The sequence below is a fragment of the Xyrauchen texanus genome, chromosome 7 (genome assembly GCF_025860055.1).
Source record: "Xyrauchen texanus isolate HMW12.3.18 chromosome 7, RBS_HiC_50CHRs, whole genome shotgun sequence".
NCBI classification, from domain to species: Eukaryota; Metazoa; Chordata; class Actinopteri; order Cypriniformes; family Catostomidae; genus Xyrauchen; species Xyrauchen texanus.
This window is the reverse complement of record NC_068282.1, coordinates 13954431-13974289: the sequence shown is the minus strand read 5'-3', so window position 1 is coordinate 13974289 and position 19859 is coordinate 13954431. Positions and strand designations below refer to the sequence as shown.

The 19859-nt window shown below is 39.6% G+C and overlaps 1 protein-coding gene across 6 annotated transcripts in view; it reads left to right on the top strand.

Annotated features, from left to right (window-relative positions):
- The first annotated feature begins 241 nt into the window (after positions 1-241).
- The window catches only part of LOC127646169 (calcium-dependent secretion activator 1-like), a 154676-nt gene continuing 135058 nt past the window's right edge, over positions 242-19859 (top strand). For all 6 annotated transcript variants that reach the window (XM_052129649.1, XM_052129648.1, XM_052129647.1 and 3 more), the window contains exon 1: positions 242-872. In XM_052129649.1, coding sequence (XP_051985609.1) covers positions 534-872 — 339 coding nt within the window. In that variant the 5' untranslated portion in view covers positions 242-533. The remainder of the gene's footprint in view (positions 873-19859) is intronic.

Sequence of the window (19859 nt, the reverse complement as noted above, 5' to 3'; positions counted from 1 at the left end):
ATTTGGGTATTGGGAAACTGTGATACTATATCGTTAAAAACGAGAGATTTGAAATGCCCTTCAGGTGTCGAGTCACTGCTTTGTTAATGAATAGTTTGAGGGTCAACTCAACTCACCATTTTTGCGTCCGAAATGACCCTCTCGCGCATCCAGCACCACGGACAGCGCCTGCGTCTCACGCGCGAAACTCGGCAGGAAGTGGCCATCATTCGCTCTGTTCATTGCGCGCGCCCCTCCCAACCGCTTTCCTCTCGAGCCCCTAACAATGACTGGTGAACAGAGGCACAGCACGGAACACGAATGCAGCAGTAGCATCATCTTCGCTCTGGCCGTGTGAAGAGATTGCAGTGTCTGTTTCCGCATCCTACTTCCAGCATTCGAAGTGTTTGAGGATATCAAAAATCCACCACAAGCCGTCCAGCCCTTTGAATGCCGAGCATCGCGTCAACAAATTGATACATCTCACGCCGCAAATATCCCATCGCGCGTTTAATTAGCTTGTAAGGTTAGGCGAGCTTAGCCCGAGAGCAAAAATGTTGGATCCGTCGTCCAGCGAAGAAGAATCGGACGGGATAGTGGAGGAGGAAAGCCGAGAGGTGATGGCACCTCAGTCCGGTTCCACACGCATCTCCCCCAGCAGGACCAGCGAGAGCTCAGATAGGCTTCAACCCACCAGCCGAGGCTCCAGCGCGCGTCCATCCAGCCCGAGTCCGTCGGCCGCCAGCGAGCAGGAGAAGGAGGACGTGGAGAAACTGCACAGGGAAGAAGAGGAACGAAAGAAGAAGCTACAACTCTACGTCTTTGTGATGCGATGCATCGCCTATCCTTTCAATGCCAAACAGCCGACCGACATGGCAAGGCGACAGCTGAAGGTAAGACCATGAACAAGAGGTGTCCGTTGAAATGTTGGTCTCACCTTGAGAAAATGCGCCTAATAAACAATATGTACCACTTCTCATAATCAGAACATTGCATTGAATACCGTTGCATGCGTCTGGTGAGATCAATCTTAAAGTGTACAAATGTCGCTGATAATTTTGTAAGACTGCAATATTGTTCACGGGACACCTACATGGGATGTGAACAAGCTGACTGTGGAATCACATCCGTCATTCTGGTGGATTTTATGCTTGGTACGTCTTGTCGCGAGCCCCTAAAACCCAAACGAATTCGTGCACATTCGGCCAAATTCGGCCGCACGAGACGAGATCTAATTATAGATATTCATCAAGAGGGAGATGGACCAAAATAAAGCGGTGTCATTGTCGTTGTACAGTCATGTGATTCGTTCACATTGAAAGTCGGTAGTTGTGTGCAGTCTTGCGGCAATAGGGTATTCAGTTCCATTTGCGCCATCCCTCGCTACACTCATTCATCTTCCAAGGTGACTTTTGGTGTAACAGATGCGAATGTGGGATTCACTGTTCACAAGGTCAAAAAGCGCAACGAATGTTTATGTAAAAAGTGCATCCCATCAAATGTTTTTGTTATATCAATTACTAAACTAAGCTTATGATTCATTTGATTATGAATGAATCATAAGCTTCTCTTCTTATCAATTACATAGGTTACATGCAATTTTTTTTATTCAAAAGCCTGTTGATAATCAAGTTTAAATTAAATGCAAAAAATCTAACATGCATTCAGAAATTATCTCGAGAGAAGATGCAGATTATTGACCTAACAATGACTGAAACTGAAGGAAACCTGTAATTGATTTCGGTTACTTACCATAAAAATGTTTCCTTGTTCAGAGAGGTATCTTTCAGAGGTCCCATCCAATTTCCCCCAGATATTGATCCAAGCTTATTCCTGACTATTTACAACATGCTTTGAAACCACAGTTAACCGCTAGAGTTACTGCTATAGTAAGTGGCCATTGGGAAAGAAAAAAAAAGCATTCTCATTTTGACACATCACAATTGCTTCCGTACACTTTTGAAGAAACAAAACAGCTCAAAGATTTAGATAATTGAAGAGTACAGTTCTACAAAGACTTGAAAGTATATGGATTTGAGCTGATAGGGTTATTTACACAGAACGTGATGAGAATGTTGTATGCATAATGTGTAATAATTCTGATTCAGTTTTTTAAGCTAAAAAATTCAATAAATACTTTCTGACATTGTCAATGTAAAGATAATAACAGCCCAACATTTAGTTATGCAATATTGCTTAGTCAGATGACTAATAGAAAAAAGACCTAAATGAAAAGCTCTGCAAGCATTAACCCTACATACAGTGTTGCTATTCAGCCTCACGTGGGGTCATAGAGGCCATTATAGATGTAGAAGCTTTGATCAATACAACATTGTATTGGAATACCTGCTGTTTGTCATTACTCTTATTACAAGTCAAAGCTCTGATCCTCACAGTAGGTACTGATTCAGTTGAGTGAGTCAGGGCTGGTGGTATTTGGGCCATTACAATGAATCCCAGAGTTGAGTCACTCTTGAGGTCCCTTAAGTTCAATAGAGCCATTCAGTCAATCACCTCAGTGACTCAGACTCATCCATGTGAATCAGTGCTATGAATGACGTCTATCAAGAGCAGGGAACTAAAGAATGGTATTACTGCATTTTTTTTTGCCTGTTTTATGATGATGCCAAAAACATAATAGGGAATTGGAATTTTGCTTATTCTAAAAATGTGTTTCAAGAAAGGTTGTATAGGAGAGGTGCTTTTATCAGGCTAGGGAATGTGGAAAAGGACTTTAAAATGCCGGTAGAGAGTGAAAAAGTCATTGCCAAATGATACTGTAAAGGGCACTAAATCATTGAGTGGTGTGGTGAATGGCAAAGATTGTGTCATCACAAAATAGTGGCTATTGAAAAGAATCTCCATATAGGTACATGTGCCATATTGTGCTAAATGCTGGTGGTAATAGTTCCATTTTATTTAGTGTATATTAAATCAGAACAACATCATTTATTAAGACATTACTAAAGAAAATAATCTTTTAATGTTTTTTCTTTCATCTGTTTAGACTGCATTTTTTAGTTGCAGAACATTAGACTAGTAGTTTTATGACTAATTATTTAGCTAATGTGATATTAGAGGAGCTCATGGGAATGAAGGTAAATGGCTGAAACAAATGTTCTGCTCATATAAAACTCCAAATGTTTCCATCAAGAAGCATCTGAAGAAAATAAATTTTCTTCTGTGCATTATTTTTATGCATATAGAGAAGCTTGCTATTTTCTGTTTTTGCTAGTTGACTGTAAGAGCAGGGTAACGGTATTTGTCCTGCATTAAAGTATGTATTTTGTAATGTTGCTTTGTGTTGTGCAATCTGAGATGCTATTCTGTTCACTACAGTTATACAGAGTGGTTATCTGGGATACCGTAGCCTTTCTGTCAACTCAAACCAGTCTGGCCATTCTTTGTTGACCTCTCTCATCAACAAGGTTTCCGTCCACATAACTGCCACTCACTGAATTGTTTTTTGTTACCATTCTGAGTAAACTTTTGAGACTGTTGTGCATGAAAATCAGAGGAGATCAGCCGTTACAGAAATACTGAAACCAGCCCGTCTGGCACCAGTAATCATGCCACGGTCGAAATCACAGAGATAAACATTTTCCCCATTCTGATGGTTGATGTGAAACTTACCCGAAGCTCCTGACCCATATCTGCATGATTTTATGCATTGCACTGCTGTCACACGATTGGCTGATTAGATAATCACATGAATATGTAGGTGTACAGGTGTTCCTAATAAAATTCTCAGTGAGTGTATATCTTTTATAACATTCTGTTTTATTCTTTATGACCATCCGATTCCAAGCTTTTTCTTTGCTTCAATTATTTCTAAACAGCACCCATTTGTTGTTAATATATTATTAAATATCAAGGACTTGCTGTCCATTCTACATCAGTTGTACTCTTGGGCATCAAGTTTAGCTGTTGTTTTGCTGGTCAGTGTGCCAAAACTTATTATTAGCTCCATCCTCCATCCAAGCTTGTCACAAAAAATAAAAATAATCTCAACTCAATTCTTGTTTACTCTTTAAAGTAAAACACTTTGAAGCTTGCTATTGTGCAGTTGTAATGTTATAGACAGCTGGTAGGTAGCTGTGCAGTGTGTAATCCTCACTCCGCTGGCCTCAAGAGGAGCACTAGTGACTGATGCTAGGGGCTGTAGCCTTTAGCCTCCTTATTAGCATGCCCAACTCCGAAGCTGGCTGATGCCAGTTCGAATCCCGCTTAGAGTGGGTCAAGCAGGACCGGTCACAGTGTTGCTATGACCTGGATTGGAGTGAGGTTTAGGGGGGTAGCCAGCTGGTAGGTAGCTGTGCAGTGTGTAAAACTCACTCCCCTGGCCTCAACAAGCGCACTTGTGACTGACACTAGGGGCTGTAGCCTTTAGCCTCCTCGTTAGCACGCCCGCCTCCCATGCCGGTTTGAATCCCGCTCAGAGCGGGTCAAGCAGGACCAGTTACACAGTGAGTTAAATCACTTCAGGAATTAGATTTAAACTCTATCCATTTCTAAAAGGCTACCTTCCTCAGAGATTTTCTTTGAGTTTTTTTTTCAGGTTTGAAGCATCTGAAGTGCTTTTGTACTCATGGATTATATCTCTAGTGAACTGCTCATTAAACTGTTTATCAAGCATTATAAACTCCAACATGACCACATGTGAAGTCCACATGATGTTTTCGATAGTTTCGGGGGTTCACTTTTACTGCATTTTTAATTGACTATTTGGTATGCTGAGAGCAGTGTCTTCTGTACTCATCCTGTATCTCCTCTCATCAGAATCTGGTCTGGGCCAGCAGCCCTTCCTTTAACCCCAAATGATACAGGCACACGATTAAGATCTTTTAGCAGTTTTGCTCTTAGACCTTGGGGGAGGATAGAATTTCAATTATCTGTATCCTTCCTGTGTTTGATTTCAACACTGATTGTAGATTCTTCCCCCTTTCAGCAGATAAGGTGGTCTCAGACAACATGGTCTCATAGTAAGACAGTTACTATAACTAAATTTTTGCAAAATAACTTTTACAAGCCTCATTCGATGTATTGCTGCAGTTTTCTGGTAAAATAATAAACTAGAGGTGTTACAACAGCAATTTGTTTTTTTCACTTTCACACAAATCACGATTGAAACAAACAGTTCACAAACACCTATCTTATGCTCTGTTCTCCACACAATACTATCTTATTACATTTGACACTTACTATAATGCACGATTTGAATGACTATATTTTAATGCTTGCATTACACTACCAACTATACAGGCTTTCTCAAGTGTGTCTAACTTGCACAGTGGTGCTATTCATTGAGCGTTTGAATTCGAACCCGGAAGAGTTAAAACATGAGCTAAAAGTGTTTTTGAAATGCCACAAAATGAAGTGGCTGCTTCAGCCATTGCATTTTTCATTTAACATTTGCTTTTATGACACTATCGATTAGATATATCATTTAGGATAGAGACGTTGGTTTTGTTCTTTTTAAAATAGAATAAAAATGTCATCTTACATTTGCTTTTTATGACACTATTACATTTCTGTTAAAGGTCTAGGTTAGGGAAGTAGGTTTTATTAATTTAAAACTTCATAGAGCATTAACCTTAAAAACATGATCTTTTTGTGAGAAAATTAAACTGGCTTTAAGCTCCCCACAGAGGGCATTGAAATTGCAGCAATACGTATAATGAACCACTTAATATAATTTTGCAAAAATGTTGCCACAGTCACGTAATTTTCATGAGACCAGGGTGTTTGACCTCAAAACAAGGTCACATAATAAGAATGTGGAGAGCTTGCAGATTCCAAAGACCTTTAAGATTTTTGTAAAGTCTATCAAAGCATCATGAAATAAGGACTTCTTTCATCACGCTGTTCCTTCTTGTTTGGAACCAGGTGACAGTCTTTTAAATAATGCCAGAAGAGATCTGTGTGAGTGGTGACTTCTCTTGGAATGAAATTGGCATTGACAGCTTTCAAGGGCTTATTGTCTTTTGCTTAATCTTGGTGTCATTTCAGCTGAGCTGATGTGCAGGTAAGGTTACTTTTCTCACCCCTTCTACTTGTTCTTGTTCTACTTGTTCATCATCTTTATTTTAATCTTCCTCAGCTTTCAAGTATCACCTAATTACCTGCTATTTTACGCCAAACAGATTGCTGTTGTTTGATTCCTGTTCTCACAATATGAACTTCATAAGTGTACTAAGGCACAGTAGGTATCTTTAGCTACTCCATTATATCAGTTTAACCTTCGTTCTTTGAGGCCAGCTCTGAAGAGATCTGAATGTGCTTACCAAGGCCACACTGTTATATTGGAATACTCATCGAAAACAAATGGTCTTTGAGATGACTGAAAGTTTATATTTACAATTAAAGTAGCACTGGCCATGTTTCACAGCAAACTGATGTCATTGTGAATTTAAAAACATTAGGTTGAAAGTTCTTCAGCAGAAATCAACCTGTGATTACTGAAATTTGACCACTGCCCCAGTGGCCGAAACCGGAAGTATTGTTGAGTGTGGGCACTTGTAAGCTGCATGTTGCTCCAAAAGCGAGATGTATCTTTAGTTGTAAATGATGTAATACAGTCAAGATTAGGGATAAACAATAGGACTGATGCAAAAAAGGCATATCATATAACAATTGAACGTCTTAGTGGACATATTTCTGGGGGATATGTGGACGCAAAGGGCAGCCCTACAATAAGAATACTGATAAATACACAAAAACTAAATAGGAGGTATGTAATAACTCTCCAGTCACGACACCACTTTTATGCACATCCCAAGCTCAGTGATGTGCTTCAGTGTAACAAGAGTGCTTCTGTGGGTGCGCCACAGAAGCACTGTAGCCTAGTTCAATGCATCCAACAGTTTTTTTCTTTTTCAGCAACAGTTTATTAAAGCAATTCACTGTCTGTCAGACACCCCAGCAAAAAGAATCAGCAACAGACTCGAGTCTATAAAAATACTGTCCTCAAGACCTTACAAATAAACCTGTGGACTATTTATAATAATGGAACATTGCTTACAGCAAGCAATTTAAAGTCCGATAATGACTAAAATTGACAATTATTGTTGAATGTGGTGAAGTAATGCTTTTAAGATGCATTTCTTTCAAAGTTTACTTGCTGATAACAGAGACTATTTAGCAGAGATAGGCCATTTCTATTAAAATGAATGGGAGAATGGAACATCCAACAAAGGAGCTTGCGCCCAACGGTCAATGGATGTAGAATGGAAGTCCTGCCTCACAGGTAAAAGAGCCTTTTAAATATAGACACCGCCTGTGAATCAACTCGAGAATGCACACACGCATTAGAAAAGAAGCCGTTAAAATTGCGTTTGTCTGCGTAATTTGAGGTAAAGATGCACAATTTATGATACCAGTGTTGTTTAATTTTACAGCTGATTTGAAATATGTTGTTTAAACGTAAGCTTGGCAAACAGATTTTAAGATTTCAGTGTTCCCTCATTCAAGAAGATAAGAGCCGTACTTCCATGACTGGAAATAACTTCCAAGAAATGTTCCAAAGATGGCCGACAGTGGACTGAATTGTTAGAAAGTCTTTGCTGATAGTAACTACTGTACACGCAATGCACTGCATGCTGTCAGCATGCTTAAACATTACAAAAAGTTGCATCTTTTAATTCCTCACTTTAAAATCACCACAGCTAAAAAAATCAAACTTACTAGTTTGTTGTTGGACGACTAATGGAGCATCAAGGATGTGTATGTTTCTATGACTTCTGACTGCATAATTTACATCCGTCGTCTTCAGCCAAACAGCTGTTTTTTTTATTCAGGGTTTTTCCTGCATAGAGAATTACAAGGCGGCCGCCTCCGTCAAATTTCGTGCCGCCTACGGCTATCTACATAACTCTGGTGGGTGTCTTCATGGAAAACACTAACAAGCGTTGCACTCGGTGGATTGTCATTTGTAACTGCAAATCTCTGCAATAATGATAAAAAAATTCCATTATCGAATAGTCGCTTCATGTCATTTAACGTAACTTGAGCTCATATAAAACTATAATGATGACATGCGAGACGAGAGGAGCACTGCAGCTTTATTTCATCCTTAATTAAACTTCATATAATATGGGAGCGTGCCATGTAAATAAACACTCCAAAACTGTCATTCTCTGTGCGGTAAACCTCCACCAGTCGCGGAAGAGACCCAATCTGAGCGGGAGTCGAGACCGGGATAAATGTAATGTTCTGCCTGCTGATGCTCACCCTAACACTGAGACGCTCGTCTCTCACCCCTGCTGTCTGCAGCTAACAATGTCATCATCATGAGATCATCATGATAAGATCAATCTTATGTGAAAAATAACTGTAAAATGACAACAATAAAGTGTGTGTGTGTGTGTGTATATTTAGTTTTCATTGACTAAAACTACATTAAAATGCCCAGACTTTGTCAACTAAAACTTGACTTAAAAAAGAAAATAGGATAAGGTTGACTAAATATCATAAAACCTAAAATGGATATTTGACACAGGACTAAGACTAAATAAAAAAACAGATGACAAAATTAACACTATTATTCAGTTGCCAGGTCATTAGGAGTGTATTAATGTAAAGCCAACGTTTACGTGTTCTTAAAATAACTTTTTTGATCATATGGTACCACCTACGCCTCATTTTGAGCAAGGAAAAAACCCTGTTGGTGGATATGAGTGCAGATCGAATTGCTATGTTATATTTTGGAGTTTGTGTGTTTAATCTAAATAAAATCTAAATTTGTACTATATTTTTTGATAGTTTTAAGTTGTATTTGTAACAATACCATAGTAACCATAGATAAAACTAAGCATGGATCTTCACTACCATGGCAAGATGGTTTGATATCTATTAAACAAAATATGCCTTTTTGTAAAGAAAAACAGTACCCTAAACACATTTAAAAACAGAAAATAAAAACACTTGTAAACTTCCATAATTGTAACAAAAATTAGCGAAATTCCCTCATTCCCCTATTGTAACCTATTAAAAATTGAATAGAGCTATAATATTTATTATGAATATATTCCTGCCTTAAGTACTATGGTTAATACAGTTAGTGTTACTATAGTAAATCTATGGTAATTTTTAAAAATTGTAGTGATACGTGAAAAGAGTTTAATTTATGTCTGTGCATGTCACAGTGTTTTGTAGGGATGCACCGATCGATCAGCCACCGATCGAAATCAGCCGATCTTCGTCTTATATCTGTGATCGTGCCTAGATTTAGGGGGAATCACACATACACTGCCTTGAAGTATGACAGAATGGCCTCTGGAGGCTGGGTTGTTCAGCAATTCTAAGCATTCATGAATTTAAACTTTCAGACATGATGTAATTCACATTAATATGCAGTTTTGTATTAAATAATGTGTAAGAATGACACATGTATGAATATTAAGTTGCCCATTTTCTATAGTCATTACGGTAGTTATTCGGACTCGCTGCACAGTGAGCAGGAAGAGGATAAAGGGCTGCTAACGGATATTAAAACAACTTATCATGCAAATACAAATCTGAGTACACGTGATGTAACTTGAGTCTTGACAATCAGACGCTGTGTGAAGAGATAGAGACCGTTTGAGCCATCATAAGCACCTTCAGCTTCACTCTCTTTAACATGAGTGCTCTCGGTGTCATTCAAATATTCACGCTCAATATCTGATCAGTCACTCATTTCACCGCTATTCTGTGAGGAGCCCAATTTAAATCAGATTAATGTTGTTCACAGTACCACTAATAACAGATATAACTGTTTAACCTTCAATGACGGCACCGCGTCTTCACGCATTTGCTTAATAATTAGTGTTCCCCTTCTGTCACTCACTCGACGTTGTGTCGATTGTAGTGACACAAGGGGTCTCTTCTGAGAGCCTCGCATACCTCTGAACTTGAGAAAAGTCCAATAAATAATACTGCATTTATTAATCATAATGTTACAATTGTAAAAATACAATTGTTAATTTTTAGTTCATGTTAGTTCATAGTGCATTAATGTGCATTAACTAATACAACTTTTGATTTAAAAAATGTTGTAACTAATATTAAGTACATTAGTTCATGTTAACTAATGTTGTTAAATAATGTTAGCAAATGGAACCTTTTTGTAAAGTGTTACCGTAATTTTACTGTGTGGGGCATAAACATATAACTGCACAATATAACTTGTAAAAGTGTGGCAAAGTTCACTTAAAAAAAAAGGTATTGTATCGGCCCATGTCCATGCTGTTTACAATGTCTGGCCATTCAATTTGTTTTTAAACCAGTTTGCAGGGTTTTCATAGATGTTTGCACTAGAGAATTCTGTGCTAAATTTAAATGGGTTTCGCGAGTCGCGCCATACTTCTCACTGGTTCTTGCAGCGCTGTAATGATCTGCGCTGCGTGAGCAAATGCAACTGCTCTTCGCTCACACTGCATTTGCCAATGAACAGTGCTGATAATTTGTCCAGGTAGGGGATAGTGCTGTTTCGTTATGCTTTTTCTGCATTTGCCATTGATGTTGCTTAACAGAAAACAGCAGCACATAAATGGAGAGAGAGAGAGAGAGAGAGAGAAGAACTCTGTAGTTGCACCTGTTACGCAAGCAGGAGGAGGCAGATGAGGGGTGAGGATCTAAATGCGGGTTTTTATTGAACAAAGTGAAAACAAACCAGACTGGAACAAAGGAAACGTCCACGATGGGAACAACGAAACCAAGACATGAAAACATCCAAAGGGTACACGAACTGGGTGAACAAGGCAAAACATCTACTTCCAGACATCCGCAAACAAAGATCGACAGAGACTCAACAAACAACCGGGCTTAAGTACAGAGGCATAGTGAAGATCAAACGACAAACAGGTGAGAACAATGATTGAGTGCTGGCAGTGATGAGGGCCGGAAATTGTGGGAATTGTAGTTTATGACAGGTGACAAGAGAAACACGGGGCAGACAACAGGGGATCGTGACATAACCCCCCCTCTAAGGAGTGGATTCTAGACGCTCCTAAAAAAGAAAGAAAAAATACCCAAAAAACACAAAACGTCCAAGGAGTGAGAGGGGGGTCAGGCAGACCAAGGAGGGCACAAGGGGCAAAAAGAAAGTCCAAGGGGGCACAGAGGGCAAGCAGGCAGTTCACGGGGGCTCAAGGGGCAGACAGGCAGTCCAAGGGGGCACAGAGGTCAAGCAGGAAGTCCACGGGGGCACAAGGGGTAGACAGGCAGTCCAAGGAGGCACAGAGGGCAAACAGGCAGTCCACGGGGGCACAAGGGGCAGACAGGCAGTGGGACCTGGCCATAGGGCAAGGACAGGTTCAGGAGGCCTGGGAGCCGGCCGCAGGGTAGGGTTTAGAGGCCTGGGAGTCGGCCACAGCCATGGGGAACTCTGAGGGTGGAGCCGTGGTAGGCGGAGCCATGGAGTTTTCTGGTGGCAGAGCCATGGATGGTTCAGGAGGCGGAACCGTGGGAGTCTCACGAGGCGGAACCGAGGGAGGCTCAGGAGGCGGAGCCGTGGGAGGCTCAGAAGGCGGAGCCCTGGAAGGCTCTGGGATTGAAGCCGAGGAAGGCTCTGGAGGCGGAGCCATGGAAAGCTCTGGGATTGAAACCGTAGAAGGCTCGTGGGGCGGAGCTGAGGAAGGCTCCAGAAGCAGAGCCCTGGGTGGCTCGAGAGGCGGAGCCCTGGATGGCTCGAGAGGTGGAGCCATGGGAGGCCCGAGGGGCAGAGCCCTGGGAGGCTCGAGGTGCGTAGCCCTGGGAGGCTTGAGAGGCGGAGCCCTGGGAGGTTCGAGAGGCGCTGGCCCTGGGATGGTCGAGGCTACAGGCGCTGGCTCTGGGACGGTCGAGGCTACAGGCGCTGGCTCTGGAACGGTCGAGGCTATAGGCGCTGGTTCTGGGACGGTCGAGGCTGCAGGCGCTGGCACTTGGACGGTCGAGGCTACAAGCGCTGGCTCACTGACGTTTAAGGCTACAGGCACTGGCTCACTGACGTTCAAGGTTACAGGCACTGGCTCACTGACGGTCGAGGCTGCAGGCATGAACTGGGGAGCTACAACAGGGGATCGTGACAGCACCAGTGTGACCTATTACAAAATGTAATCGTATCGGCGGGAAAAATGGTTGCAATACGTGACCAATTAGTTGCAGTTTTGAAAAAGCATTTTGTAGAATTTCAGATTTGTCAAAATAAAGTTTTTTGGATATTTTTATTAGGTTTCATCAGCCCTAAACTGTGTCTGCATGAAGCTTCTTTGTTCAGATTAAAGGAATGTACCCGGGTTAATACACATTAAGGGAATATTCCGGGTACAATACTTGTTAATCTCAATCAACAGCATTTGTGGCATAATATTGATTACCACAAAAATATGGAATGGAATGGAAGTGAATGGGTCCAGTCCGTAAATGTTAAAATACTCACTGTTTAAAGCGTAGAGCCACAATAAATAAACAATATGAATGCTAACATGATTTTAGTGTGATAAAAATGCTTACTAACCTTTTCTGGGTAAAGTTATAGCCAATTTTACACCTTCAATGCCACATGAAATGTCAACAAACCACAAAACTCTAAAACGACTGTAAAAAATTACGATTTAAACACTTTTACAGCTCAAATAATACATGAGTTTTAACAGAAGAATTTATTTAATTTGCTCAATCGACAGTACTTGTAGCATAGTGTTGAGTACCACAATAATTTATTTAGACTTGTCCCTACTTTTCTTTAAAACATTTTAAAGTCTGGGTTACTGTGTGGCACTTACAATGGAAGTGAATGGGGACAATCCATAATTATTAAAATACTCACTGTTTAAAAAGTATAGCCACAAGACATAAAACAATTTGCATGATTACATTATTTTAGTGTGATAAAATCTCTTGCTAACCTTCTCTGTGTAAAGTTATATCCAATTTTAACATTTAAACAACTTTACAGCTCTAAAAATACAAGTAATAATTTTTAACAGAATAATACATTTAAGTGCTTTAATAAAATAAGCTTCAAATGTCTGCCTTCAAACTCTCCAAAAATTGGCCCTAATCACTTCCATTGTAAGTGCCTTACTGTAACCTTGATTTTTTTTGGTCTAAATAATGTTTTGTGATAACCAACATTATACCACAAATGCTGTTTATTAAGCGTAACTTGTATTCGTATAGTGTGCATTTGTGTGTGAAATCACACGTTGACAGGTTTAGCTTTGCTATTGTTTGGGTTGCACCGTCACACCTTGGAAAGGCTGTTGACCTTGTGAAAAACACCACAAAGGGACCGCAGTGTTATTCAGGAAGGCCTTTTATCACTCTGCGAGCCTTCAGCATATGTTTACTTCAAATGCAGAACCAATGGCCCTATTTATATGGCAGAATTTATGTGCATTGTGTTTACTGTAAATGTTTAAAAACATTAATTTAAGCAAATTAACAGCTCAAATAATACAAATAATCATTATTAACAGAAAAAAATAATGTAAGTGCTTTAATTAAATTGTAAGCTTAAAATTTCTACCTTCTAGTCCTCCAAAAATTGACCCCATTTACTTCCATGGTAAGTGCCTCACTGTAACCTTGATTTTTGCTGGATGTTTTTAAAGAAAATGAGGGGTGAGTCAAAGTAAATTTTTATGGTAATCAATAGTATTTGTATTGTGTACATTTGTATATGATATCACATGTTGACAGGCATAGCTTGGCTATTGTTTTGGTTGCACCGTCACAACTTTTAAAGGCTGTTGACCTTGAAGGCAGGACCTGTAGACCTTTAAACAGCACAAAGGGACCGCAGTGTTATGCAGGAAGGCATTTTATCACTCTGCAAGCCTTCAGCATATGTTTACTTAAAATGCAAAACCAATAGCCCTATTTAGATGGCAAAATTGATGTGCATTGGGTCTGCTTTATTCCATTACAGTGCAAGTAAACATATATGTGCATATGTTTAGAATGTATACAAGTGGAAGTGCACAAACAGACATATTCACACATGTGGAATAATAAATCACTGAGATGGAAACATGCCAAATTGCTAGTCTCAAATGAGGCTGTCTAGTTTTAATGATATGCATCACCTAGAAAGATTTTTATTTATGCAATGTCTGGTGTTCACACATTTTAAAAGATGGTCCATTTATAGTGTGCCTAGCAAGTAGAAATAATGTATGTCCCACATAAAAGGTTTTACAAACCAGTTAAATGTCTGCATTGCCTCAGGGCTTGCAGAAAGAGAGACTGATATATTTTTCCTTCTATTACAAGAGGCAGGCACAAGAAGCATGAATGAATGAAGAACGCTGAACTCAATCAAACCCTGTTTCCGAGTATTTAGCACAATCAAACTCAATGACACTGACCCCACAGGCCTATTCTTTGGTCTCAGAGACCCACTGTGTAAGACTGCTGGACACATGATTTTATTCTCATTCAGACAGGAAGGCAAATCAGTGCAGCTTTGTGTGATGGATGAAGTTACCATGCCCGTATCGAGTTGCCAGGCTTACAAATTAAGTTTTATTCTACACTGATTTCAAATTGAGGTATTTTACGGAGCGACACTGCCAGCATTTATTGTGTGCATGCAAGCTTCTGGTCAGTGTGAAATATGAAGCATAACTGTAAGAAGAGAAAGCAAAGAGAGTGAGAGTGAGAAAACGCAGATGGAAGTGAAAGAACATAGATCTGTAAAGAAGACTACTATAGCAAAGGACAAATGGGAATTTAAAGGTGATGTGTGTAATTCTTTGTTAAAATACTTTCTCCTATCACAGCTTAATATACAGAGAACATTTTCTGTTTGAATGTCCAATGGCAGTGTATGTGTCCAATGGTGTAGTAGGCTAAAGCACAGAACTGGTAAACAGAAGGTTGATGGTTCAATCCCCATAGCCACCACGATTGTGTCCTTGAGCAAGGCACTTAACTCCAGGTTGCTCCGGGGGGATTGTCCCTGTAATAAGTGCATTGTAAGTCGCTGTGGATAAAAGCATCTGCCAAATGCATAAATGTAAATGTTATTGCAAAAAGAATACTTAAGCTTTCGACTACTCGTGCACATCCCTAGTGGGTCATGCAATGTGGGTTATGATTTCATTTACAGGTAAACTTAAAACAGCTCAGTAAAGATGGAAGAAATTATTGGTTCTATATTTTCTTGGTTTTCTGTGTAGTGACAAAATAGTGAAAAAATAACTGATAAATGAGAAAATAAGCTAACACTAAATATGGCTGCTATTGAAAAGGAAATCACGCTTTTCATAAAATAAAAAAAAAATTAAAAAACAATTGCATAATTAATAAATTCATTGGCTTTTTATTTTTGTAGATTCATTATATTGAGTTAAAGAACCAAATGTTATGATACTGTTGTTGTCTATTTTTGTTGCTGATTTGAGATATGTTGTTGAAATGTAATCTTGCCCAGTAGTTTTGGAGTCATTCCCCATTCAATTAGCCAAGAGGGTTTCCAAGATGGCTACCAAGTGAATAAGGACTTACTTGTGCTATTACAAATGGCAGATATTTGACACTGCAACGCTGTAGTGTGGTATTAAAGCAACAGTTAAACAAAAAAAAAAACAAATGTTTTTGTCATCATTTACTCACCCATGTTTATCTAAGCCGATATGACATTCTTTCTTCAGTGGATCACAAAAGATGTTATGTTGTCAGGCAGTATTTAAACCTCAGTAACCATTAAATTTCATTCATTCATTCCTTCCTTACTTTTTACTTTTAGTAATTTATAACAGAATTTAGATTTTTTGATTAACTATACTTCCAAGCACACCATACAAGAAGTAGGACCAATAAATGCTACAAATTCGATTGCAATAGACAAAAGTAGAGAAATAGACACAAACAAATGTATGTAGATTCTGATTAAAAAATGGAGAACATTTATTATCTTTAAACCTGCAAAGTTTGTGTGGGAAACCAAAATAAATATGTTTCAGATGAGGGCAATATATTGGAGAGAGGAGAGTCAAGAGGAGCTATTGTGAAGACAAAAGGGTGAGGACACAGCAATGACACACAGTAATAGAAAGAGAGTGGAGGTCCGAAGAAAATTAAGAGAGGCTGAGAGATGGCAGCAGTTATGGCAGCTGGAGCTTGAGTTTAACTGGTGGGCAAAAGTTTGGAATAATGAACAGGTTTGCAGTTTTGGAAGGAAATTGGTACTTTAATTAACCAAAATTAGGACATTACTGATGTAAAAAACAGCACCATTAATTTTTTATAAAATCTAGAAAGGCCCCATTTCCAGCAGCCATCAATCCAACACTTTATCCTTGAATAATCATGCTAAATTGGTAATTTGGTACTAGAAAATCACTTGCCATTATATCAAACACAGCTGAAAGATATTTGGTTCGTTAAAAGAAGTTAGACTGTAAGGTGCGTGAGAAGTGCTGCCAATACAACCACATCTATAGGAAGTGCTACAGGAAGCGTGGGGTGAAATGTCACCTGAGTATGTGGACAAACTGACAGCTAGAATGCCAAGGATCTGCAAAGCTGTCATTGCTGCACGTGGAGGATTTTTTGATGAAAACTCATTGAAGTAGTTCAAATTGTAATAGTACTTTTTCACATTATTAATGTCCTGACTACACATTGTGATCATTTGAATGACACTTTGGTGAATAAAAGTACCAAATTTCTTTCCATAAGAACAAAATCGTACATTATTCTAAACTTTTGGCCGCCAGTGTAGTTAAGACAGGTTCCCGTGGAGATAACAAGATGTTTTATTGAAAGGCCAGAGCTAAATCTCTTCAGAGGAGATTTGGAGATTCTGAAATTACCTTATTAATATAACAGGTGAGAGGAATAGAATTTATTGTTTCATTAAGCACAGAGAGAAATGGACAGGTGAAGAGAGGAAGACAACAACAGGGAAAAGAGCTAGAGAGACTGGCAGATTAATTTTGTCAGAAGTAATAAACATCTAGCTGGAAAGTCCTAAAACCTACTTTATATAGCAGGACATTCACATTTGAGTGTGAATGATTAAATAATGGAATAAATGGTGGCTATTTTTAGCGCTGCTTTAATGAACTCATGCCCCAACTAGGGAATTATTTTAGCCTACCTTTCTTGATATTATAAATTCAGATTTGTGAATCATATTTTAGGAGAATTGGTAAACATCATATAAAGTAAACATATAGCTGAGGCTTTGCTTGGTTTAAATCATTACATGAGAAAAGAATCCAACAAAGCATTAAGTGTTGGGGAATAAGAATATCTCAAGAATATATCAAAGTCTATACACTGTACATTTTTGCAATAACAGCAATTAAATATCACTTAAAGGTTCTGTCATTATATACTCACCCTCATTTTGTTCCAAACCTAAATAAATGTTTTTCTTTTGTGGACAACATGTTAGCTCAGTAACCATTCACTTTCATTGTATGGAAAAAAGATGCAATGAAAGTGAATGGTGTCTAATATCTCCTTTTGTATTTCACAGAAGAAAGAATATAATTTGGGTTTGGAACAAAATGAGGGTGAGTGAATGTTGACAGTTTTAATATTAGGGTGATATTTCCCTTTTAACATCTCAAAATACAAAATGCATATGATTATATACACTCATAACTACTCACTAAAATCAGTTGGGTTAAAAATGACCCAACACATAAGCCAATGGTGGGTTGATAGAGCACGGGGGGGGCTATGACATAGCATGGAGCAGTCAGGGGTTTGGCTGAGAAATGGCATGGAGCAGACTGCGGTTCGGCTGTGACATGGCATGGAGCAGTCTGGAGCTTGGCTGAGACATGGCATGGAGTAGACTGAGTTTCGGCTATGAAATGGCATGGAGCAGTCTGGGACATGGCTGTGACATGGCATGGAGCAGGCTGAGGCGTGGCTGTGACATGGAGCAGGCTGAGGCGTGGCTGTGACATGGAGCAGGCTGAGGCGTGGCTGTGACATGGAGCAGGCTGAGTTCTGGCTGTGACATGGAGCAGGCTGAGGCGTGGCTGTGAGATGGAGCAGGCTGAGGCGTGGCTGTGACATGGCATGGAGCAGGCTGAGGCATGGCTGTGACTTGGACCAGGCTGAGGTGTGGCTGTGACATGGAGCAGGCTGAGGCGTGGCTGTGACATGGCATGGAGCAGGCTGAGGCATGGCTGTGACATGGCATGGAGCAGGCTGAGGCATGGCTGTGACATGGCATGGAGCAGGCTGAGGCATGGCTGTGACATGGCCTGAAGCTGATTCTGGCGTGGCTGTGACATAGCCTGGAGCTGACTCTGGTGTAGCCAGGCATCTTCCTGCAATGGTAAAAGAACACCATCAAAATTTAGCTGCTTTTTGGCATTAAAAAGTCACAATAAAAGTGATAAATGTCACGACATGACAAAAGTCATAACCGTCATGAATTCAGGGGCACAGAACTATCTGAAAAGTGGCTTCTGATTAGGCTATCACCCAATGTCATGTAGATGCTGGCTATTGTGTAATACAGGGGTCAGCAACCTATGGCATGCGTGCCAGTATTGGCACGTGGAGGGGTAATCATTGGCATACCAGCAACAGCAAGAGAGTAGACTATATTTATATAAATTCCGCACCTGCATTCCAATCTACATCTTGATGTAAATCCTTCCTCATGATTCCACAGCATGTTTTCATCAGCTGAATGAGAAGCTAAACACTATTAAAGTGTGATGAGACTTGCGCTGCGCGTGCAAGAAATTCGTACATCACGAGCCAGCAGCACTTCTCTTTGAGTAAATGCACCCACTTTGCTTCATTCAGACAGCGTGGATGACAGCCTACATTCCGTGTTTAATTGCTTTTCTTTTTGCTTTCAGAACAACACGTCATGTAATAAGGAAAACACCACTTTTACTCCTTCATCGGCACAGCCACTGACTAGGAAAATAAAAAACGGCACTCCATGTCAAAAAGATTGCCGATCCCTGGTGTAATATCTTGTTGAGTCCAATTTGTGTATTATATAATTTAGTGCCTTGCAGATATAACTTTCTAGATAATATTTTAATGTTACACTATAAAAATGACAATATACTTTTCTTTCAGTTGATGAAAAACTGCCGTGTCTGCAACACCGGATAATGAGTCTTAAAGCCGAGGCGTCTTAAAATTTATTTGCACGTCGGCCAACTATATTAAATATTATGTATGATTTTTAAAAAAGTGTCGGGACGAACACAGAAAGTGAGGGGGAGCATCCCAATTAATAGTTTCTATGCCACAGTTTAAAATAGGCTGGCTTTATCGCAAGTGTTATGTCGGTAGCCAAGTGAGCAGTAATACAGCAGACCCAAAATTAAGGGGAAATTATTTAATTATTTAAATAATCAGCTATTATTGTATGTTGATAATGAAAATGAAAAGCATTCAGATAACGTGATATTATTAACTTACCTCTGCATCTTCTGTTGGCAGTGGCACTGGTCGACCGTTGAAATTTAAAGCGTCTGTGGGTGCGTTATTATAGAAACAACCCAATAAACGCTAGGAATAGCCCAACAGAACAACCCAATATGTTTAACCCAGCTATTTGGTCAAATAAATAACCCAAAGTTTTTTGGAGTGTATGAAACTGCAAGGACTTTGCTGTCATAGGTCATTGCACAGTTTATTTGTGTGTGTTCTGCAGTGTGAACATGGACAAGAGAGCATTTTATGAAATGCAAATGCATCAAAGCAAATTGTTCGGGCTGTGTTTGAATTTTGAGAACAGTGTATTTACAGTTATGAAAAGCCAATGATAAAAGCCAAAGTAGCGTGTGGTTTGTGTCATTGTATTGGATTTGCTAGAGCAGTGTGTTCCAGAATGGTTGATTTTGTGGGAATGGTGTTGTTTTTTTGGTCTTAATTGTCGGGGCATTGCAGTACATGTGTGATTTTTCATGGTTATTTAA